At 45.4% G+C, this 25,407-nt stretch overlaps 1 protein-coding gene across 1 annotated transcript in view; it reads left to right on the top strand.

Moving 5' to 3' along the window:
- Nucleotides 1-1,437: 1,437 nt before the first annotated feature.
- The window catches only part of st3gal5 (ST3 beta-galactoside alpha-2,3-sialyltransferase 5), a 29,583-nt gene continuing 5,613 nt past the window's right edge, over nucleotides 1,438-25,407 (top strand). The window contains 4 exon segments of the mRNA NM_001171830.1: nucleotides 1,438-1,482; nucleotides 1,804-1,868; nucleotides 17,424-17,437; nucleotides 17,492-17,522. Of these exon segments, the coding sequence (NP_001165301.1) occupies nucleotides 1,438-1,482; nucleotides 1,804-1,868; nucleotides 17,424-17,437; nucleotides 17,492-17,522 (155 nt within the window).

Raw genomic sequence — 25,407 nt, forward strand, 5'->3', positions numbered from 1 at the left:
GTGTGATAGCTGCTTGTTTGATATTGCAGTGCTTGCACCCCTCCAACTGTCACTCCTACGATTTGTAAGAGCATGCCGGGAGTGGTATTTCAGCAACAACAGGAGGGCTGTCCAACCAAGATGGGGCCCCCCAGGGAGTGACTGATAATGCATTCTCTCTGTAAGCACTGATAAATAAATCATAGGAATACCAGATCATACAGCAGAATGTGACTTGCTGGAGCAGACGTACTCTCTTTGCAGCAGCTGCTCTCTCTCCCCCTCTCTCTGTCCCTCTCTTTCTCTCCTAGCAGCACTCATACTTAAGGTGGCCATACACGGGCCGATTCTAGCTTCTGATATCAGTCCCTTAAGCTGGCCATACACGCACCGATAATATCGTACGAAACCTTGTTTCATATGATATTCGGTGCATGTATGGCAAGTCGGCGAGTCGACTGATATCGCAGGAAGCTGCTGATATTGGTCGACTCGCCGATCGGGCCAGTTAAAAGATTTTGATTGGGCGCCATAGAAGGCGCCTGACCAAAATTTGCCTTCAGCGCTGAATCGGCAGAAGGAGGTAGAAATCCTATTGTTTCTACCTCCTTATCTGCCTGTTTCAGCCCTGAAGGTTAGTGGCGGATCTGACGATCTTTTGTGCGACCAGTGGTCGCACGAAAGATCGTCAGATCGCCATGTGTGTCGCCACCTTTAGACCGATTCGGCAGCTTATCGGCCCATGTAGGGGCACCAACAACGGACCTGCCAGACCGACATCTGGCCTGATATCAGGCAGATATCAATCGGGCAGGTTAAAAAATTTAGTCGGATCGGGGACCGCATCAGCTCGTTGATTCGGTCCCCGAACCAACTGCCCCAGGGCCAAACGACCAAATAACCTAATTCACCCGATATCGGCCACCGCATGTGGGAAAAGATCGCCAAGCGAGCGGATTTTAACGTGTATGGCCACCTTTTCTCCTAGCAGTGCCCATTGACACAATACCTTCTTTATTCCCTTCATCCCATTGTTTATGGGGGGGAGTGGACACCTTAGGAACCCTATATAAAGGCCTCATACAGTGTAATAAAAGGTGATCAGAGTAGTGTATTTGCCAATAGAAGCAGAACCTGTCGCTTCATATTCCCTGCAGTGGTGTTATTTCGCTCCTGAAACAATGTAGCAGAAGCCAGCTGATTATCAGACCTAGGGGAGAACACTCTTCTGCTACATTGTTTCAAGAGTCAGAACCAGGGAACAAAACAGACTGGGATATATTTCTTCTTTTTTTTTTTTTAGTATGGAGATATTGCTAGAATTCAGTTTTTTCTTATAGTGGAAAAGTTATTTCCAGAGAGCTGTTCTTCAGCAGCTCCATGTACCCTGCTCTCCCTGTAACAGTGTAGGAGCTGCAGGGGTCGGTGCATCAGGGTTAATATACTCTATTCATTGCCATGCAGCGTGCCCTCCAGCAGCAGCAGTGGGACGGCAGTGAATCTAGTAATGTATAGCTCTGGGTTTATATCTCCGTGCAGAAGGCTGAACCTGCTATTCATTTCAGTGCTCCTGTCTCCTCCTATCGGGTTTCGCTCATATGATCCTGCCTCTCCTCTTACAAAGCCCAGTAAGCTGAGCCAGGACTCTGTATTCTGAGTCTGCACCCGGGGAAGCACACGCGTTGCGACTCATGAGACTTCTTTTTCCTTCTGCAATCATGGGATTACCCTAAAGATGAAGTGTTTGAAAGATGAAGGGCTTTGGCAATGGGGAGCTCAGGAGCCTGCTAAAGTTCATCCCTCAATTATTTCTTCTTTTTACAGAACTCATTCTGTGCTTTGGAGCAGGAGTCACTCATAGGATGGAAAGCGCGGCACGGAAGGAACAGGTAATGCAGTACTTATCGTTACTCCTCAAGAAATGATATTATTTTCCTGTTAAAGGGGAACTCTTTGCATAGCAACTTCCCAGTATTTATTCAACATTCACACTGGGTTTAAAGTTTTTTGTAAATGTCATGGTTATTGATAGCAGTATCAATATGACTCTTTATAGATAGTGTGTTGCTGGTTCTGGCTCCTGAAACTATGTAGCAGAATCCAACTGATTAACTGATGAGACAGAGAACTGATTTGTACTACATTGTACAGTTTCTTTTAGAGAGTTCAGTACAAAAGTGGAGTTAATTCCGTGCACAGAGGCTTCCTCTTGTGTTTATGTTTATAAATAGCAGCCTGAGATGACATATTGTTGAGTCGGAACTGCCCTGCTCTTTCTCCCAGGCATTACAGTATAAGGGCATAGCACATTATAATTCACTGGGCATCTCTCATATGAGCGCTGTGGGTAAAGGTGCAGTAGGGTTTATTATGTATATTTGGAATGTAACCTGTTAACTGGTTGCTAGAGTACCATTTACCCTAGCAACCAGGCAGCAGAACTTGAAACTGGGGTTTCGCAGCAGAGGTGTGTGGCTTGGCCATAGCTGGGGGGGGGGGGCCCACAGTTAGAAAGGGAATGATTGCCGGGGGTAAAGCAATCATTAGAGTAGGGTGTATGGGACAAATGGCAGGTTGGGGGGGATGTCGGTGGCTGAAACTGCTATGTATTGGCCAAGTGGGGCTTTTAGCGGGGCGCAGGGGCAAGTAATGTTGGCTTAGTGGCCAAAGGTACTTGGCCCGGGTCTTCTAGGCAGTGGACTGAATAACAGAATGGAAGATCAATAAGAGAAATAAATAAAGAAGATGAATAAGAAGATGAGCAAAATAAGATATGAATAGAAGTATAAGTAACAAACAATAATCCAGCCTGAGACTGAATGTACTTTGTGGTTGTCGAATGTTACCGGCCCGGGCAACCAGTTAAAGGAACAGTAACACCAAAAAATGAAAGTGTATACTAGTAACTAAAATATAATGTGCTGCTGCCCTGCACTGGTAAAAGTTGTGTGTTTACTTCAGAAAGTCTACTATAATTTATATAAATAAGCTGCTGTGTAGCCATGGGGGCAGCCATTCAAAGGAGAAAAGGCACAGGCACATAGCAGATAACAGATAAAACACTATTGTATTCTACAGAACTTATCTGTTATCTGCTATGTAACCTGTGCCTTTTCTCCTTTTTTCCAGCTTGAATGGCTGCCCCCGTGGCTACACAGCAGCTTATTATATAAATTATAGTAGTGTTACTGTAGCAAACACACCAGTTTTAAGGTGGCCACACACATGGCGATTTGCGATGGTCGCACGAAACATCGTACAATCGGCCACACACTGGCAGATAAGGAGATAGAAACAATAGGATTTCTACCTCCTTCTGCCGATTCAGCCCTGACGGCAGATTTTGCTCAGGCGCCTTCTATGGCACCCGATCAAAATCTTTTAACCCACCCAATCGGTGAGTCGACCGATATCAGCAGCCTCCTGCGATATCGGTCGACTCACCGACTTGCCATACACGCACCGAATATCGTACAAAACGAGGTTTCCTACGATATTATCGGTGCGTGTATGGCCAGCTTTACCAGTGCAGGGCAACAGTGCATTATATTTTTATTACTTTAAAGCTCTTTCATTTTTTGGTGTTACTGTTCTTTTAAGGGGACAACTTCAGGGAATATAACTAAATAAAGTTGAGAAGCAGTTCATTTTTAAAAACATCAAGCCCAGAGCAAACTAAAAGTGCATTTCTTTATGGATTTCCCCTTTAAAGCTGCTGGTTTGTGATAGCTCAGGTTCCCAGCATCCCTAGGGTCAGCAAGTTAGTATTGAGCTTGAATGCTGCTTCAGGTTATGCCCTGCTAGGGGTGAATAGCGTCAGGGCTGCACAGTTACCAACTTTGTACCAGAGTCCTCTCTGTAATGTCACTATGGGAATCCAGCTATTACACATAATAAAGCGCTTTGTCGTGCCAAAACCTTACGTGTCTAATTACAGGCTGTTGTGTACTTACTTGCCCTATAAAAGAATGCGGCTGCCTTACATTGTACATGTCTTTGTGGTCAGGGCTGCCCAGTCTGGGTCCTATAGTTGTTTAGAACTACAGTTCCCATCATGCTTTATTCAGCTTTTGGATGAAGGTGGGAGCTGGTTCTAAGAGGTGTAACTCAGGCTGAAGGCTGCAGGTTGGACTGTTCCAGGGCTGTGGGGTCGGTACATACATCCCTCAACTCTGACTCCTCGGGTACCCAAATTGCTTCTGACTCCACAAATCCGACTCCGCAGCCCTGTTTTCAGATATAAAGTGCTACTTACATCATCATGCCTTACTATACACTGTGATACAAATGCAGCTCTCCCTTGACAATATATCACCACGCTATACACAGTAACACACAGTAACCTGACATTCACACCATCTTGCCTTTTCCTGTTTAAGTGGTTGACAGATGCACCGTATTTGTTTGTCTAGTGCAGATGCACCACAGCTAAGCCTGTTCTTGTTCTATAGATGTACAGATGCACCACAGCTAAGCCTGTTCTTGTTCTATAGATGTACAGATGCACCACAGCTAAGCCTGTTATTGTTCCATAGATCTACAGTTGCACCATATCTGAGTCTGTTTTTGTTCTATAGATGTACAAATGCACCATATCTGCATCTGTTTATGTTCTATGGATGTACAGTTGCACCATATCTGAGTCTGTTTTTGTTCTATAGATGTACAGATGCACCAAATCTGAGTCTGTTTTGTTCTATAGATGTACAGATGCACCATATCTGAGTCTGTTTTGTTCTATAGATGTACAGATGCACCATATCTAAGCCTGGTCCTGTTTCCTAGAGATGCATTGCCTATAAATCAGTCTTCATTCCATAGTTGTACAGATGCACCATGCTTAACACTGCTCTTACATTGTGGGTGCATAGATGCATGTTATCTAAAACTGTTTGTGTTCAACAAGTATACAGATGCTTCATATCTAAGTTTGCTCTTATTTAATAGATGTACAGATGCACCATATCTGAGTTTGTTTTTGTTCTATAGATGTACAGATGCACCATATCTGAGTCTGTTTTGGTTCTATAGATGTGCAGATGCACCATATCTGAGTCTGTTTAGGTTCTATAGATGTACAGATGCACCGTATCTGAGTCTGCTTTTGTTCTATAGATGTACAAATGCACCATATCTGAGTCTGTTTTGGTTCTAGATATGTACAGATGCACCGTATCTGAGTCTGCTTTTGTTCTATAGATGTACAGATGCACTGTATCTGAGTCTGTTTTGTTCTATAGATGTAGTGATGCACCATATCTGCATCTGTTTATGTTCTATAGATGTACAGATGCACCATATCTGAGTCTGTTTTTGTTCTATAGATGTAGTGATGCACCATATCTGAGTCTGTTTTGGTTCTATAGATGTACAGCGCTGCGGAATATGTTGGCGCTTTATAAATAAATGTTAATAATAATAATAATAATGTACAGATGCACCGTATCTGAGTCTGTTTTTGTTCTATAGATGTACAGATGCACCATATTTGAGTCTGTTTTTGTTCTATAGATGTACAGATGCACCATATCTGAGTCTGTTTTTGTTCTATAGATGTACAGATGTACCATATTTGAGTCTGTTTTTGTTCTATAGATGTACAGATGCACCATATCTGAGTCTGTTTTTGTTCTATAGATGTACAGATGCACCATATTTGAGTCTGTTTTTGTTCTATAGATGTACAGATGCACCATATCTGAGTCTGTTTTTGTTCTGTAGATGTACAAATGCATCAAATCTAAGTTTGTTCTTGTTCAGTAGGTGTACAGATGCGTCATATCTGAGTCTGTTCCTATTTGTAGATGTACAAAAGCACCATAGTTAAGACTGTTCTTGTTTTGTAGATATAAAGATGAAGTGTATTTTAGTTTTGCAGGTATGCATATGTCGATAAAAACTTCCAACATGGCCCTCAGGGCTGAGTTGTCAGCTTGTCAGGCAGGTATAAATATTCCATTTCACAAGAGTGTTCTGGCACAATAACGTGCTCCTCTGCATCTATGCACCTCTTCCATAGGTGCATAGATGCATCATATCTAAGTTTGTTCTTGTTCCATAGGTGCACAGATGCATCATATCTAAGTTTGTTCTTGTTCCATAGGTGCACAGATGCATTGTATATAAGTTTGTTCTTTTTCCATAGGTGCACAGATGCATCATATATAAGTTTGTTCTTGTTCCATGGGTGCACAGATGCATCATATCTAAGTGTGTTCCTGTTCCATAGGTGCACAGATGCATCATATATAAGTTTGTTCTTGTTCCATGGGTGCACAGATGCATCATATCTAAGTGTGTTCCTGTTCCATAGGTGCACAGATGCATCATATCTAAGTTTGTTCTTGTTTCATAGGTGCACAGATGCATCATATCTAAGTTTGTTCTTGTTCCCTAGATGTACAGATGCATCATATATGTCTGTTCTTGTTTTACAGATGTACCGATGCACAAAAGACTCCGCACATGTCACTGTACAGAGATTCCTGTCGCTATTGTGATGTCTGACATGGGAAGAGAAATGAAAAGACCCACCAGTAAATTCTGCTTCAGAGTTTTCCTCAGGTCAGTTTGAATCCATTATGAAGGATGATTTTAATGCCATGCATTCAGAGACTCTTTAACATGTTCAGAATTCAGTTGTTTCCTCTGCGCGATGCATCTGTGAGTGGAGGCTGAGAAATGCTGTGGGCAGGAGTGAGCATTGGAGGTAAAGTCTGTAGTGCTACATCTGGGGGTGAAGCAGGCGGCATATCTGGATTGTGTGTCAATGGGGGTGTTCTGTGGGTGGAGCAGGATGCACATCTGGATTGTGTGTCTCTGTGGGTGGAGCAGGATGCACATCTGGATTGTGTGTGTCTGGAGGTGGAGCAGGATGCACATCTGGATTGTGTGTGTCTGGGGGTGGAGCAGGATGCACATCTGGATTGTGTGTGTCTGGGGGTGGAGCAGGATGCACATCTGGATTGTGTCTCAATGGGGGTGTTCTGGGGGTGGAGCAGGATGCACATCTGGATTGTGTGTGTCTGGGGGTGGAGCAGGATGCACATCTGGATTGTGTCTCAATGGGGGTGTTCTGTGGGTGGAGCAGGATGCACATCTGGATTGTGTGTCTCTGGGGGTGGAGTAGGATGCACATCTGGATTGTGTCTCAATGGGGGTGTTCTGTGGGTGGAGCAGGATGCAGATCTGGATTGTGTGTCTCTGGGGGTGGAGTAGGATGCACATCTGGATTGCGTGTCTCTGGGGTGGAGCAGGATGTACAACTGGATTGTGTCTCAATGGGGGTGTTCTGTGGGTGGAGCAGGATGCACATCTGGATTGTGTGTCAATGGGGGTGTTCTGGGGTGGAGCAGGATGCACATCTGGATTGTGTGTCAATGGGGGTGTTCTGGGGTGGGTACAACAGAGACCGTTTCCGCACACCCTGGCTCTCCAAACTTGAACGCCCGGTGCACACTGCTAGAGGGATCGGCACCCTCCCAGAACTACAAAAGGCAACAAAAAGCAAGTGGCACTCAGGGCTACAAGGGAACAAGCCCCTTAAAAAAATTTTATTGCGAAGGTGCAACGTTTCAGGGCAAAAATAGCCCCTTTATCAAGCATTGTTGATAAAGGGGCTATTTTTGCCCCGAAACGTTGCACCTTTGCAATAAAATTTTTTTAAGGGGCTTGTTCCCTTGTAGCCCTGAGTGCTACTTGCTTTTTGTTGCCTTTTGGTGTTCTGGGGTGGAGCAGGATGTACAACTGGATTGTGTGTCAATGGGGGTGTTCTGTGGGTGGAGCAGGATGCACATCTGGATTGTGTCAGTGGGGTGTTCTGTGGATGGAGGAGGCTGCACCCACACATTATTATTATTATATTAAAGGGGTGTGTAGCAACTGACAAACACAAATGGCACGTGCGCAGGATACAGAAGATTTTCCTGTTAATTTCATTCATCACCGAAATGTGTCGACAAACGTCCGACACAGCTGAGCAAACAACTGCATCAGTTCTGCTCTTTGCGTTGTTGAGATCACGGCCGCGGCTGAAGGTGACAGTTTATACAGCTGAGAGTATGTCGCCAAATAAGCCGCAGGATGGTTTCCTATCATGCCACAATACGCTGATGCTTGCCAATTGGTATCTGCTTGCTAGGGTCCCACTTACCTTAGCAACCAGGCAGGGGTTTGAATGACAGAGGAATATGAATATTAAGATAACTAGTAAGAGTGGTGTATATAATACTGGGTTATTAATAGGGAAGACAGGCCACATCTGCATCTCACTAATTCTAAGGTGCACTTACCCTTGGAACTGTATAGGGCTGCTATAGATGTAAACTATACAATATCACATTCCTGTGCATTCTGGTTTTTCCCTTTACATCCCCTTGAAGGCTGAACTTGTGTTTGCTTGGTCCCATTAACTCAGCCTGACCTTGATATGATTCCAAACTATTTATTTGGTGATTGTCACACCCCTATTAATAGGCAGTGGGGCTATAAATAACATTACTCACCTCCCTGTAGCCTAACGTGTGCATAATTGATGCCTGTAGTTATGTGAGTGGCTTCATAGGTATGTATAAATGATATATATTTATATACAGATCAGACTGAGAATCTTAAATTCATCTGTGCAGGATTTTGTGCCTAAAACAAACTGCAGCTTTAACAGTGCTTAGTAAAGGGCAAGTATGACCTCTTTTCTATAAAGGGTAGTACCTTACAGGCCTGTCCTGCAGCTGACTGGCATTGTTGCTACAGTTATTACCCACAAGTCCTTCTTCATCAGCAGCTAACTGCATTAGCACCATTATAACTTCCAAATCCCAAGTGCATGACCTTATATTACCAAACAGTACAGGTAATTACTCCGACTGAAACAGGTTTCTGCAGTTGTGACTTTGCATAAATTTCAGCTGAAACTGCCTTCCTTATGGCCTCACCTACTGCTGTTCCATGATAGGACGCCATGAAATTCCAGAAAGATTCATGTCGGGCAGAGGTGAACTGAAGGGTTTCTAGAATGTATTGGCAAGGCACACTTATGTAACCATATATCAGGCATAGTTATTAGCATCCCTCTGGCCATATCTAGGCACACATGATAATGTACCCCCAGCTTTAAGTGATAAGGATATTAGCAGTCACTGAGGGGTTCTGTGCCCATATAAAGGCACAAGGCTGCAGGCTGAGTTATACAGGGAACTCTGAGTATCACTCATGTATTATAAGGGATACTGTACCCCCTACTGTAAATGATAAGGATATTAGCAGTCACTGAGGGGTTCTGTGCCCATATAAAGGCACAAGGCTGCAGGCTGAGTTATACAGGGAACTCTGAGTATCACTCATGTATTATAAGGGATAATGTACCCCCTACTGTAAATGATAAGGATATTAGCAGTCACTGAGGGGTTCTGTGCCCATATAAAGGCACAAGGCTGCAGGCTGAGTTATACAGGGAACTCTGAGTATCACTCATGTATTATAAGGGATAATGTACCCCCTACTGTAAATGATAAGGATATTAGCAGTCACTGAGGGGTTCTGTGCCCATACAAAGGCACAAGGCTGCAGGCTGAGTTATACAGGGAACTCTGAGTATCACTCATGTATTATAAGGGATAATATACCCCCTACTGTAAATGATAAGGATATTAGCAGTCACTGAGGGGTTCTGTGCCCATATAAAGGCACAAGGCTGCAGGCTGAGTTATACAGGGAACTCTGAGTATCACTCATGTATTATAAGGGATAATGTACCCCCTACTGTAAATGATAAGGATATTAGCAGTCACTGAGGGGTTCTGTGCCCATATAAAGGCACAAGGCTGCAGGCTGAGTTATACAGGGAACTCTGAGTATCACTCATGTATTATAAGGGATAATGTACCCCCTACTGTAAATGATAAGGATATTAGCAGTCACTGAGGGGTTCTGTGCCCATATAAAGGCTGCAAGGTGCTCTGACATCAGAATATGAAAATATGTGCTTATGTTTCACTGTTTATTTAAAGTATAGTAACATATTAATATACAGTATACAAAATAGAAACATTCCAACCAGACTCACATGGGATTACAAGGGAATCGGCATCATAGATGTCAGATTTCATAATGGGAACCAGTTAGACAGCTAACCATGACGTGCCAATGGATACACTCAGCCCCACATGAGCTTCATTTGAAAAGCAAAGCATTCCTTTTTCTAGAAGGGAAATTTTAGAAATTAGGATTGCGAATAATTTGCTTATTTCCGTGATTGCTGCAAAATGAGAGATTCTATGTAGTTTGCTTAAAGGCCAAGGCAAACCTAACCCTCAAAACCCTGAAAATCAGTTTCCACCTGCCGTGAGACTAGTGAACATTTGCAAATCACTGTGTATTGTATTTCTGCCTCCTTGGTAAATAGATTGCATATACACACTATTTAGTGGTTGTTAGTGGCACTTCCACTGCCGAGCCTCAGGCTAACATTCCTGGTAAACAGTGTAACATAAAGCAAACGGATTGGTTTCAACCTGTTGTTGTACAATATTTTTCACTTAGCTATGGTTCTAGGGCAGAAAATAATCACTCACTTTAAATCCCCCCCTAACTGGCCTTCAGGCTGGGCCCCCTTAGCTCATAACAAGGTTACAGATATATAGAAACATTGGGGTAACAGTCACCCTGCTATAGTTCCAGGGGTACCCAGGGCACAAATGAGCACTCACCCCAAATCCCCCCCTAACTGGCCTTCAGGCTGGGCCCCCTTAGCCCATAACAAGGTTACAGATATATAGAAACATTGGGGTAACAGTCACCCTGCTATAGTTCCAGGGGTACCCAGGGCACAAATAAGCACTCACCCCAAATCCCCCCCCTAACTGGCCTTCAGGCTGGGCCCCCTTAGCCCATAACAAGGTTACAGATATATAGAAACATTGGGGTAACAGTCACCCTGCTATAGTTCCTGGGGTGCCCAGGGCACAAATAAGCACTCACCCCAAATCCCCCCTAACTGGCATTCAGGCTGGGCCCCCTTAGCCCATAACAAGGTTACAGATATATAGAAACATTGGGGTAACAGTCACCCTGCTATAGTTCCAGGGGTACCCAGGGCACAAATAAGCACTCACCCCAAATCCCCCCCTAACTGGCCTTCAGGCTGGGCCCCCTTAGCCCATAACAAGGTTACAGATATATAGAAACATTGGGGTAACAGTCACCCTGCTATAGTTCCAGGGGTACCCAGGGCACAAATATGCACTCACCCCAAATCCCCCCTAACTGGCCTTCAGGCTGGGCCCCCTTAGCCCATAACAAGATTACAGATATATAGAAACATTGGGGTAACAGTCACCTTGCACTCACCCCAAGTAGTACAGGTATAGGACCCATTATCCAGAATGCTCGGGACCAAGGGTATTCCGGATAAGGGGTCTTTCCATAATTTGGATCTCCATACAATAAGTCTACCAAAAATTTAATAAAACATTAATTAAACCCAATAGGATTGTTTTGCATCCAATAAGGATTATTTATATCTTAGTTGGGATCAATTACAAGGTTCTGTTTTATTACTACAGAGAAAAAGGAAATCAGTTTTAAAATTCTGAATTATTTGATTAAAATGGAGTCTATGGGAGACAGGCTTTCCGTAATTCGGAGCTTTCTGGATAACGGGTTTCCGGATAAGGGATCCCATACCTGTAGTAATACACACAAACTCAGGCAGATTTAGCAAGCTCGGGTTCTCCTAAAAAAAAATGATGCATAGTTTTCCTACCTAAACTAATCCACCCCCCCAACCCCAAGAAATGCCCCTAGAATGAGAGAGCACAAAATGTCTGGCATTTTGTGGAACTGAAATGTGAAATTCTGCTGGCACCTAGGGGGTTAAGGTGAAATTTTACTTTTGTATTTTGGCATTAGATAAGCACCCTGAATTTTACATAGGGAATAAGTGATTTATAACTGTCTAGTGCTACAAGGACTAAAACTTGTGTATAACACTGTGCATAATGGCAGCCTGGAGCTCTGCTTACTCAGCGTAATTATAGGGCCGGGACTGATCGATAAACACTCTCCATTTAGTGCTGCCATATAAATAAAGCATAATAATAATATAATTATCTTTAAGTTTGGTAAACAGTGCCTTCCCTGCCCAAATGATCTCTGCTTGAGCAAATCCATTTTTACTATTAGGCTACTGCAACACAGGGCTGAATCTTAACCACGGGAAAGTGCGAAGGGAGACAGTTTCCTGAGATAAAGTTAAATCTATTACTTGCAAGGATTTTAAAGGAGTTGTTCACCCTCAATGTCCAAATCTTTTTAAATAACCAACAAGTCTCTCCAATTTCCATAAAATAAAAGCAAAAAGGCCACTGTAAGAGCTACTTTTTATACCTGTTAAGGGTGAAGACACACAGAGCTACTTAGTAGCAGCTACTTGTCACGGCTACTAAACGCCAGAAAATACCTTACCATAGACAATACTGAGAATTGCCTCTGCTAAAACACACATAGAGACAGTTATCAGTAAATGATCTGCATTGTCTATCTTTGTAGCCACGACAAGTAGCTGCTACTAGTAGCTGTGTGTCTTTACCCTTAGGGCTCTGGCACACGGGGGAGATTAGTCGCCCGCGATTAACTCCCTGTTCGCGGGCGACTAATCTCCCCGAGTTGCCTACCCCTGCCATCCGACCGGCGAACATGTAAGTCGCTGGCGGGATGGCAGACGCGGCGGGGCGATTTCAGGAAATCGCCGAAAAAGACTCGCGAGTCTTGGCAGGGGTAGGCAACTCGGGGAGATTAGTTGCCCGCAAACAGGGAGTTTTGCCGCGGGCGACTAATCTCCCCGTGTGCCAGAGCCCTAAATCAGTTCTTCTTATGCAGGGGTGGGCAAACTTTTTGGCTCAGGGGCCACATTCATTTACAGACAGGCCGGGCAAGTGTTACGCCGTTTCCGCTCCTCAGTCCCCAGACACCAAGTCTCGCGTCATGAGACTTGCGGAGGCGGCGGACCAGATTAAAAAGACCAAGGGGCTGTAGTTTGCCAACCCCAGTTCTTATGTGTCTCTGATCAGTTTTTTGAAGGGATGGGAGGGGCCTATTTTGAACCTGACACACTGACACAACTTCTTAACCCTTCAACCCTTACTGCTTTCCTATTGGACCAATGCAACCAGTTGCATAAATTGAAAGCCTATTGGTTAATTTCTCCCTAGCAGTGGCATAGGCAAACACACTCAGCATATCACTAATCTAACATACTGTTATGTTATATCTGCGGCACTCTGTCACAGGCACAGGACAGGCGACACAGCCAATAGGAGTTAAGTCTGCTGCCAGTACTATGCGTGACATCATATAAGGAAGTAAAAAAATAGTGTTAGATTTGTAAATGTTGTATACAGGTGAACAACCCCTTTTTATGTATTTATAAAGCACCAACATATCCCGCAGCGCTGTACAATAAGTGGGTTTATACATAAGAATACAGAATAAAATACAAAGCAACCAATAACGATACAAGAGGTGAAGAGTACCCTGCCCAAAAGAGCTTACAATCCATAAGAGGGCATTTTGGGAAGATTTATCACCCGTGGTAGCACATATTTAACCAGGGGTAACAAATCTTACTGTTCATTTAGATATAGCACTAAGCTTTCAGAGGGAGACGGGGAGTGAGTTGACTCTATAATAATATGAAGACAAGGATGCAGAAAGCAATGGTGTATGTATGTTAATGTATCACTATGGGACTTTTGCCACGTTCCTTGCTTATCTGCCAGCATTCTTCTTGGTTAAGAATATCCACGTTTGAGCGTGTAATCATACAACTAGCTCTGGCCATACACTTCCCTGCTACATTATACAGGAGACAGTGTACAGCTTAAAATTGCAATATGTGTATGTAAACCCAATCAGTGAATAATTGCTCCTTTTGTAAATCCATACTCTAGGATTTACAAGGAAGGAAGGGGGGAAATATGAATTATTAAACACTTTTTAGTTCCAACTTCCATCAGCATGTGCATATTTGAAATGTTTAGAGGAGAACTAAAGCTAAGCAAATAAATCAGGACAGAATCATGACAGAATCCCTTACTGGTGGCCATACACAAGGTTTTTCTCTCCCTAACGACTTAGTGCCATCCAACAAATCTGTCAAATTATCGTGGGCAGGTCGGACTTGGGGGTGCAGGGCCCACCGGGGCTACCTCCTCAGGTGCCTCCTCCAGCTGCGTCCCCCGCATGGGCCCCCACCGTGCACCCCTAAACCCCCACCCCCTCCAACGTGAAAATGTGAAACAGACAGAGGTCAGAGGAAGCAGCAATAGAGTCGGGTCTGGGTATTTTCCCGGTGTCCCAGCAGCCCAGTCCGACACTGGCACCAAACAATCGCATATCTAGTCAGAAAATCAACTGGGCATCGTTATTAACAATGACATTTACACATTGTCCCATTGTTTGCCGAACCAAGCAGGTACAGTAAATTTCCCAGCTTCAACTAGACAATATCGCTTGAAATAATCGTTTTCGTTGAAAGACAAATTGTACTTTTAAACTATAGGTTTAGGATAAGCTTGGTCCTGCGGTAACTAAAAGATCTTTTAAAAATATTATCGTGTACGGGCAGCTTTATTATTTATAAAATGTGTCCTGGAAAATGAGCTGGCACCAATTCGGCATAGGAATGTAGCCGAAACTTTTAGAAGGAAGTGTTTTATTTTAAATAGACATTTGTAAACAGGGTTGGACTAAGGAATTTTATACTCTAGAGAGCCGTACTATTTAACATGATTTACTACTTATAGTTGCACAGTGACAGCATCAGACTAGGGTATTTGGGGCCCATTACAGAACCAAACCTCTAGCCATTGCCTATCACCACTTCCCCCCTTACCTGCCATAGGACTGGTGGCCCAGGGAGCTGGGGCTTGATTTTACCTGGTACCCTGGCGGGCCCGATCGACCCTAGAAATTGGCCCCCAGACTTCAGGTTCTCTGTTGGGCCCCAGGTGGGGCCTGGTCCAAGAATGATTGGATCAGAACAACGGGGATACAGGGTGTTTTAAAGGGGTTGTTCACCTTCAAAATAACTTTTAGTATGATGTGGATGATGTTATAGTTTTTGAGTTATTTACTTTCTTATTCAGCAGTTTTCCAGTTTGCAATTTCAGCAATCTCGTTGCTAGGGCCCAAATTACCCTAGTAACCTTGCACTGATGTATGAGAGACTGGAATATGACTAGGAGGGGGCCTGCATAGAAAGATAATAAAAAGTAGCAATAACAGCAAAATTGTAGCTTTACAAAGCATGTGTTTTTTACATGAAAAATGGAGTTGGAAGAAGAAGGCAAATTATTCAAAAGCTATAAAAAGAAAAAATGAAGGCCAATTGAAACGTGGTTTTGAATTAGCTATTCTAACATACTAAAAGTTAATTCAAAGGTGAACCACCCCCTTAATGCCATATAAGATGACCAGAATCTTACCATTGGCCTTCATAAAGGGTGTTAACTCATTTGAAACGGACCTGTGTAGAACTGGATCAGGGTTGGACAGAAAAAGTAAAAAAACTTGTAGGTGAAAATAAGTCCATAAATAGCAATGAGCTGCGTGGGGGTTCCAGTAGATACCCCCAGTAGATACCCACAAGAATTTCAGTATTATTGGCCAGACAAAAGGCAAACATATCCTATTGCTTCAATCTACACTTGTGTGTGAGTCATGGAGGAAGAATTTGCTTACAGATCTGTATTTACAAAAACCAACATTTCTATTTAATAAAAGAGACAAAAGGGACAACAGATCTTAACATAACCTGAGGCTTATAAAAAATATCCTTTTTCTAAACTGTTTGTCAGTAGATTATATCCTGCCGTGTAAGGGAAATACCAATGAAATAGCATAAGGATTAATGGTCTATAATTGTGCATTACTTTTCTTGGGCCAAGGTTGAAGCCAAAGATTTAAAGAACACTATACACTACTTCTGCTGAATTGTGCTTAGTACAGGGGAATCCCTATGCTGCTATAGTTTTATGGTATCTCTCTGTACAGGCTATGAGCAAACTTAGGGGGCTGTTCCTGCTGAATTGTGCTTAGTACAGGGGAATCCCTATGCTGCTATAGTTTCATGGTATCTCTCTGTACAGGCTATGAGCAAACTTAGGAGGCTGTTCCTGCTGAATTGTGCTTAGTACAGGGGAATCCCTATGCTGCTATAGTTTTATGGTATCTCTCTGTACAGGCTATGAGCAAACTTAGGGGGCTGTTCCTGCTGAATTGTGCTTAGTACAGGGGAATCCCTATGTTCCATAGTTTTATGGTATCTCTCTGTACAGGCTATGAGAAAACTTAGGGGGCTGTTCCTGCTGAATTGTGCTTAGTACAGGGGAATCCCTATGCTGCTATAGTTTCATGGTATCTCTCTGTACAGGCTATGAGAAAACTTAGGGGGCTGTTCCTGCTGAATTGTGCTTAGTACAGGGGAATCCCTATGCTGCTATAGTTTTATGGTATCTCTCTGTACAGGCTATGAGCAAACTTAGGGGGCTGTTCCTGCTGAATTGTGCTTAGTACAGGGGAATCCCTATGTGCCATAGTTTTATGGTATCTCTCTGTACAGGCTATGAGCAAACTTAGGGGGCTGTTCCTGCTGAATTGTGCTTAGTACAGGGGAATCCCTATGTGCCATAGTTTTATGGTATCTCTCTGTACAGGCTATGAGCAAACTTAGGGGGCGGTTCCTGCTGAATTGTGCTTAGTACAGGGGAATCCCTATGCTGCCATGGTTTTATGGTATCTCTCTGTACAGGCTATGAGTTTTAATAACTTGACCTTTTTGGATTGTGTCGGTAGGTAACACATGGGGTTGATAATGCTGTAGCCAATCATAGCATTAGAATGTACACTAGGTTCAACCAACCACTAATTAGAACTTTTACAGTTCCTTAATGGAGCAAACAAAATAAAGGTGTTGGCAACTGGAGATTTCCCAATAATAGGATCTTTACAGTGGCGTAATAGTAGAAGAAGCACAAGGGACAGGGCAGGGGACCTGGACTACAGGGTCTGCTTTCTCTATTTTTGCTTATAAATTGCTGCTTCCCCCTGACTTTCAGGTAGGAGAGCGGGTGGGGTGGTTGTCAGGAAGGGGGGGCAGGTGGGTTTTTCTACTCTCAGCCAGGCCCCTCCGAAGTTTTTTTTGCAGGGGGGGCCCGGAACAGAGTAGTTACACTATGCTAACTTTCTAATGGATTGTTCTATATCCTGTAGTATAATTTATTAATTCATCTAATCTGTTTGTGCCACGACAGGTGCCTCATTGTCAGTGCGTTCCTTCTGTTGTTCCTCTACATCTGCAAAGAGGGCCAGGACTCGCAGGAGTGCAACACGAGGATTGTGGACCCTGAGCACGTACAGGTTTGACTCCTTACTTATTCTCATTGCAGTGCGCAGGCAAAAGGCCTTTATCAACAGATGATTCCTTCTCTACTGACTACCTGTGTGGGACCACAGAGGAGCCTTATCCAAAGCCACATTCGCATGTAGTAAGCCTGTAAATAAATGATAAAGCACCCAACAAAGGGCACATTAAGGAAATGGCACATGGGGAGATTCCCAGTGTTTTGCTGCCTGGCCCCGTGGAGCAGGGGATTATCAGTGAGAAATAAGAAAATGATAAATGCCTGACTGGTCCAATAGATGGAGCAGGCTTTGTTGATGCATCTGGCGCAAACAGCAAACTGTTTTTTTTTATAGTAGGAAAGAATTTTGTGGCATATGTAAGGGCTTTCAAAAGCTCTGGTAGGTGAAACTTATAGGTTATAGGTTACCCGTGAGCAACACTCAAATGTAAAAAGAGTTGGGGAGTAACACAAGCATTAAAAATAAGGGCTGTGATTGGCTATTTGGGAGGTCCTATGAGGACTGGCAGCCTACAAAAGGCTCTGTTTGGCAGTACCCCTGGTTTTTATTCAACCAAAAATTGCCCCCAAGTCAGGAATTCAAAGATAACTCCCTGGTTTGGGGGCACTGAGAGCAACACCCAAGGGGGTTGGGGAGCAAAATGTTGCCCTTGAGCCACTGGTTGGGAACCACTGTTATAGGTGATGTGACCATGTCAGCCCACTTAACAGTCATTGTAGTGGGTTAAGTTGCAGATTAAAAATGGCAGAGGACATTGGGAGGGGGTTGGAGCTTAGCAAGCAGAGGGTTAGGGATAAGTGTAGGATGGAAACTTCCCAACCCACTCATCACCAGTGTCTGTCAGGGATTTTAGTAAAGACTGTTCCATCTGGGTGAAAGTCACCCCTGATGCTACCACCACTGTAGGCATGTGGGTTATTCCAGTGTGGGCAGTGGTACATTTGCACCACATATTGCTTTGAATGTTGGCCAGAAAGTCCTGCCTTGGTCTCATATCATTTTCCTATATGACAGATGGGTCACTCTTGTGATTTTTTGGCAAACTCCAAATGTAGCAACCCATTAGCAGCTAAGCCAAGGGAACATGCTCAGTAGGGGCTGACGCTGCTGATAAATAATGTAGTAACTAATGTATGAAATGTTTCTGTTTGCTTGGGGGATTGGAGAGGGACACTTTCGGAGCTGGGCAGGATAGCTGAAAGCACTTTGGTGGCAGGCATGCATTTTGTTGTTCCAGCAATCCTTGCAGTAACAAACACAGCTGTTGTGTGGCATACAGGCTTTATACATTCCCTATAATAAACTCATCTAATTGCTGTGAGTAACAGATGCAGGCTCCTGTTAGCTGTACCCAGAATAGCCATGTCCTGCCTGATCGGCTGCACTGTTCTTCTTAGTAATCATTATGCTTATTGGTTTCTCCTGGTACCTACAGGGCTGGTTGCACGGCAAAGGGCAAATAGATGCAGTCCAACCTGCAGCTGCTGCCTGGGAATGGAGAGAAACTCCCATCTGCAGCCTTTTGTCAGGGAGGTGTAGGTGTGCCAAACATATTGCACTGTGTTGATACAGAGCAGTGTTACACCATCATGCTTCCCTACACATAGCTTCTCACTGTTACACCATCTACGCCTCACACCACCATCTCACCCTACTATATGTGCTGTCATACGGCCTCCTGGTAACATGGGGGTTAAAAGGAAAGTTTAACTCTATAAGATGGACCTAACCTAATGAATTTTGCAGCTGGAAGTTAATTTGCAGCTGTACGTATGTATGCAGGGAGCACACAAGTTCATGCAGCGAGCACACAAGTACATGCAGGGAGCACACAAGTACATGCAGGGAGCACACAAGTACATACAGGGAGCACACAAGTTCATGCAGGAGGCACATAAGTTCATGCAGGGAGCACACAAATTCATGCAGAGAGCACACAAGTTCATGCAGGAAGCCCACAAGTTCATGCAGGGAGCACACAAGTTCATGCAGGGAGCACACAAGTTCATGCAGGGAGCACACAAGTTCATGCAGGGAGCACACAAGTTCATGCAGGGAGCACACAAGTTCATGCAGGGAGCCCACAAGTTCATGCAGGGAGCCCACAAGTTCATGCAGGGAGCACACAAGTTCATGCAGGGAGCACACAAGTTCATGCAGGGAGCACACAAGTTCATGCAGGGAGCCCACAAGTTCATGCAGGGAGCCCACATGTAAATGCAGGGAGCACACAAGTTCATGCAGGGAGCACACAAGTTCATGCAGGGAGCACACAAGTTCATGCAGGGAGCACACATGTTCATGCAGGGAGCACACAAATTCATGCAGAGAGCACACAAGTTCATGCAGGAAGCCCACAAGTTCATGCAGGGAGCACACAAGTTCATGCAGGGAGCACACAAGTTCATGCAGGAAGCCTACAAGTTCATGCAGGGAGCACACAAGTTCATGCAGGGAGCACACAAGTTCATGCAGGGAGCACACAAGTTCATGCAGGGAGCACACAAGTTCATGCAGGGAGCCCACATGTAAATGCAGGGAGCACACAAGTTCATGCAGGGAGCACACAAGTTCATGCAGGGAGCACACATGTTCATGCAGGGAGCACACAAGTTCATGCAGGAAGCCCACAAGTACATGCAGGGAGCACACAAGTTCATGCAGGGAGCACACAAGTACATGCAGGGAGCACACAAGTTCATGCAGGGAGCACACAAGTTCATGCAGGGAGCACACAAGTTCATGCAGGGAGCACACAAGTTCATGCAGGAAGCCCACAAGTTCATGCAGGGAGCACACAAGTTCATGCAGGGAGCACACAAGTTCATGCAGGAAGCACACATGTAAATGCAGGGAGCACACAAGTTCATGCAGGAAGCACACATGTAAATGCAGGGAGCACATATATACATGCACATGACTGCCAGTATGTGCAGAAGTGGCTACTTGTTCTGCGTGTCCCTAGGTGAGTGTGAGCAGTTTCAGCATGACTCAGCAGTGATGTCCCTGTCACACTCGGATGCTTCTATCCCATATCAGTAACACATAACATCTTGCACTATGTGCCAAGCTACAGTGGCCTTACAGTGGCAAGGTCCCCAAGTGAGCGCATCTTCTCCCGATATCCCCACCTACAGGTGGGTGATATGGGGCTAATTCGAATTAGATCGGCATGTATAGGCACCTGTTGGTTCGGGGACCGCATCAATGAGCCCAAGCGGTCCCCGATCTGATGAAAAATCAAACCTGCTCGATCAAGATCTGCCTGATTTCAGACCAGATGTTGGTCGGACAGGCCCGTAGTTAGTGCCCATACATTGGCTGATAAGCTGCCAAATTGGTCTAAAGGATCAATATCTGCAGCTAGAATCAGCCTGTGTATGGCCACCTTTTACTGAAGAAAATTGTGATCTGTGGGTCACTAATTGGGAGGGGCTTTTGGGGGAGTGGGTGTGTTTTTTTTGAGACGTGACCCATTCTACATGTTGGCAGAACCTACTGCCCAGGGGGCCCAGGAGACTTGCGGGCTAACAATTAGGCCCCTGGAGAGGAGGGCTCTGCTAACTTGATGTGCCTGTATCCCACCAACTTGCACCTTTTTGCATCCTGTTCCCATAAAGCTTCATTTTTATTTGTATTCCGAGTTAAAGACGCACTGAGACGCTTTATCCATTCCCAGCCAACATCACCTCCTTTTGTGCTGAGCCCTTAGGATAAACTTGTCTCCGGCAGCTCCACTGGGAACGCCATCTGTCTGTGCCACCCTGCCGCTTGTCACGTGGGATTGATCACACAGGGCAGTATCTTTGCTGCTGAGTTACCCCTATTTATTTCTTATGGGACAGGGAGCCAAGAAAAATCTTCTGTTTCTGCAGGCCTTTTAGGGCTAAACTGAATGTTCAGAATTTCAGGAATTGCACTTCAGCCGAGATGGGAATAAGAGCTCACAATGGCCTGGAATAAGTCCCAAGCATGTTACTTTATCCCTTATAATACATGAGTGATACTCAGAGTTCCCTGTATAACTCAGCCTACAGCCTTGTGCCTTTATATGGGCACAGAGCCCCTCAGTGACTGCTAATATCCTTATCATTTACAGTAGGGGGTACATTATCCCTTATAATACATGAGTGATACTCAGAGTTCCCTGTATAACTCAGCCTGCAGCCTTGTGCCTTTATATGGGCACAGAACCCCTCAGTGACTGCTAATATCCTTATCATTTACAGTAGGGGGTACATTATCCCTTATAATACATGAGTGATACTCAGAGTTCCCTGTATAACTCAGCCTGCAGCCTTGTGCCTTTATATGGGCACAGAACCCCTCAGTGACTGCTAAAATCCTTATCATTTACAGTAGGGGGTACAGTATCCCTTATAATACATGAGTGATACTCAGAGTTCCCTGTATAACTCAGCCTGCAGCCTTGTGCCTTTATATGGGCACAGAACCCCTCAGTGACTGCTAATATCCTTATCATTTACAGTAGGGGGTATATTATCCCTTATAATACATGAGTGATACTCAGAGTTCCCTGTATAACTCAGCCTGCAGCCTTGTGCCTTTATATGGGCACAGAACCCCTCAGTGACTGCTAATATCCTTATCATTTACAGTAGGGGGTACATTATCCCTTATAATACATGAGTGATACTCAGAGTTCCCTGTATAACTCAGCCTGCAGCCTTGTGCCTTTATATGGGCACAGAACCCCTCAGTGACTGCTAAAATCCTTATCATTTACAGTAGGGGGTACAGTATCCCTTATAATACATGAGTGATACTCAGAGTTCCCTGTATAACTCAGCCTGCAGCCTTGTGCCTTTATATGGTCACAGAACCCCTCAGTGACTGCTAATATCCTTATCATTTACAGTAGGGGGTACATTATCCCTTATAATACATGAGTGATACTCAGAGTTCCCTGTATAACTCAGCCTGCAGCCTTGTGCCTTTATATGGTCACAGAACCCCTCAGTGACTGCTAATATCCTTATCATTTACAGTAGGGGGTACATTATCCCTTATAATACATGAGTGATACTCAGAGTTCCCTGTATAACTCAGCCTGCAGCCTTGTGCCTTTATATGGTCACAGAACCCCTCAGTGACTGCTAATATCCTTATCATTTACAGTAGGGGGTACATTATCCCTTATAATACATGAGTGATACTCAGAGTTCCCTGTATAACTCAGCCTGCAGCCTTGTGCCTTTATATGGGCACAGAACCCCTCAGTGACTGCTAATATCCTTATCATTTACAGTAGGGGGTACATTATCCCTTATAATACATGAGTGATACTGATGCCTTGGGCAGTGTTGTCTGATGATTCCCAGAGACCTCATTAGGGGGCAGGGAAAGAAATACTGACATTGCGTTCTGACCAGAGTAAATATGGGATGGTTGAAACTCTGTAACCTGCTACACGTGCCGGAAGCCAAACAGATAGTTTAGTGCATTGCATAATGTAGCTTCTCATGCCTGACCTTTGGGAAATTCCCCAACATCTGAATGTACATAGCCTTCCATATTCAGAATTTGCAACCTGTAGGGCTAGTGCTGCTCCTTTCTAGCTACATCTTTAAATGACATTGATGAAGACCATTGTCTCTCTGGGAACGCTTTGTTATTATCATCAGATGATGTTCATTTACTGGCTTCTGCTACATTGTTTCATGAGTCAGAACCAGGACAGAGACGATAAGCAGCGAGATAGAAACTCCTTTCAATATCAGTTACCACAGAACGTTTATAAAGAAAAGTTTTTGGTTGGAGTTCCCCTTTAATCTTTAAGCTATCAGGAAATCCCAGTAGCAAATGATAGCGGAGGCTCCTAGGGGTTTATGTACTATTGCACTGGCCCTGTGAGGCTCAAGTTCAAGGTATAGTGGTTGCTGCTGGCTGTAGCTTGGGCAAGTATAGAGGGGCCATAGTTTGGACCATTCAATATAATGGAAATGGGATTCTGCAAAGTTAAAGATTAACTTTGGAATTAAACAAAACCCAGGTTTGAGTGCATGACTAGTCTGTGCTAAAGGGCAGACGGAGAGAACAGGAGGGTTCATACTCACAAACTCCTCTTGTATTTACAGTATTAATGCACATTCCTATGAGCTGCCTAATTAACCAGGCGTGCCTTGGGCCAATAGTTGCCCGGCTAGTATTTCCCCTTTCCCTACACAGGTGCACCTGGTTTATCAGTCAGCGCACCCTGCCAGCCGGCATCTCTCCTGCGCTACTCCTTGAGCTTTCATTGGCCGTGTAGCAGAACCGGCACTTGTAACGTTACTGGGGCGCCCCATAGCCTTGGCCTGTGCAGTGAGCGGATCAGCACATCAGTAATTCACCATTAGAAACAGCTCCAGAGTTGCATATTGTATTACTGAGGGAGAGGCGCTGCTTCAGAAAGTGACTCAGTACAGGTCTTGTCTCACACGAATATCATTGCATTCTGTATTTAAATATTCCCACGCCAGTGCATACATATTGGGTTGTGCCCTCTCTGCCTCCCTACCTCTCCTCTGTGCCCTCTATGCCTCCCTACCTCTCCTCTGTGCCCTCTATGCCTCCCTACCTCACATCTGTGCCCTCTCTGCCTCCCCTTCCTCACCTCTGTGCCCTCTCTGCCCCCTCCCTCCTCCCCTCACCTCTGTGCCCTCTCTGCCTCCAGTTCCTCACCTCTGTGCCCTCTCTGCCCCCTCCCACCTTCCCTTACCTCTGTGCCCTCTCTGCCCCCTCCCTCCTTCCCTCACCTCTGTGCCCTCTCTGCCCCCTCCCTCCTTCCCTCACCTCTGTGCCCTCTCTGCCCCCTCCCTCCTTCCCTCACCTCTGTGCCCTCTCTGCCCCCTCCCTCCTTCCCTCACCTCTGTGCCCTCTCTGCCCCCTCCCTCCTTCCCTCACCTCTGTGCCCTCTCTGCCCCCTCCCACCTTCCCTCACCTCTGTGCCCTCTCTGCCCCCTCCCTCCTTCCCTCACCTCTGTGCCCTCTCTGCCCCCTCCCTCCTTCCCTCACCTCTGTGCCCTCTCTGCCCCCTCCCTCCTTCCCTCACCTCTGTGCCCTCTCTGCCCCCTCCCACCTTCCCTCACCTCTGTGCCCTATCTGCCCTGCCCTCCTTCCCTCAACTCTGTGCCCTCTCTGCCCCCTCCCTCCTTCCCTCACCTCTGTGCCCTCTCTTCCCCCTCCCTCCTTCCCTCACCTCTGTGCCCTCTCTGCCCCTCCCACCTTCCCTCACCTCTGTGCCCTCTCTGCCCCCTCCCACCTTCCCTCACCTCTGTGCCCTCTCTGCCCCCTCCCTCCTTCCCTCACCTCTGTGCCCTCTCTGCCCCCTCCCTCCTTCCCTCACCTCTGTGCCCTCTCTGCCCCCTCCCTCCTTCCCTCACCTCTGTGCCCTCTCTGCCCCCTCCCACCTTCCCTCACCTCTGTGCCCTCTCTGCCCCCTCCCTCCTTCCCTCACCTCTGTGCCCTCTCTGCCCCCTCCCTCCTTCCCTCACCTCTGTGCCCTATCTGCCCCGCCCTCCTTCCCTCACCTCTGTGCCCTCTCTGCCCCCTCCCTCCTTCCCTCACCTCTTTGCCCTCTCTGCCCCCTCCCTCCTTCCCTCACCTCTGTGCCATCTCTGCCCCCTCCCTTGTTCCCTCACATCTGTGCCCTCTATGCCTCCCTTCCTCACCTCTGTGCCCTCTCTGCTTCTTTTTCTTTTCCCCACCTAAGCCCATGTTCTACCTCCCACCTTCCTTTCTTCCTTTACATCTGTGTCCTCTCTGCTGCTTTACCTCCTTCTCTTATCTCTCTACCTTCCTCCTGCCACCTCTGTGCCCCCTCTGTCTCCATCTATCATGTCTGTGCCTTCTCTGCCCCCCCCCCTTCCCTAACCTCTGGTCCTCTTTGACTTCCTCCCTCACATCTGTGCCCTCTGTTCCTTCTCTGCATCCTTCCATAACCTCTGTACGTCTTCTCCTTCCCTGATATACGTGCCCTCTCCACATACTCCCTTCCTCCCCTTC

The sequence above is a fragment of the Xenopus tropicalis genome, chromosome 1 (assembly GCF_000004195.4).
Source record: "Xenopus tropicalis strain Nigerian chromosome 1, UCB_Xtro_10.0, whole genome shotgun sequence".
NCBI classification, from domain to species: Eukaryota; Metazoa; Chordata; class Amphibia; order Anura; family Pipidae; genus Xenopus; species Xenopus tropicalis.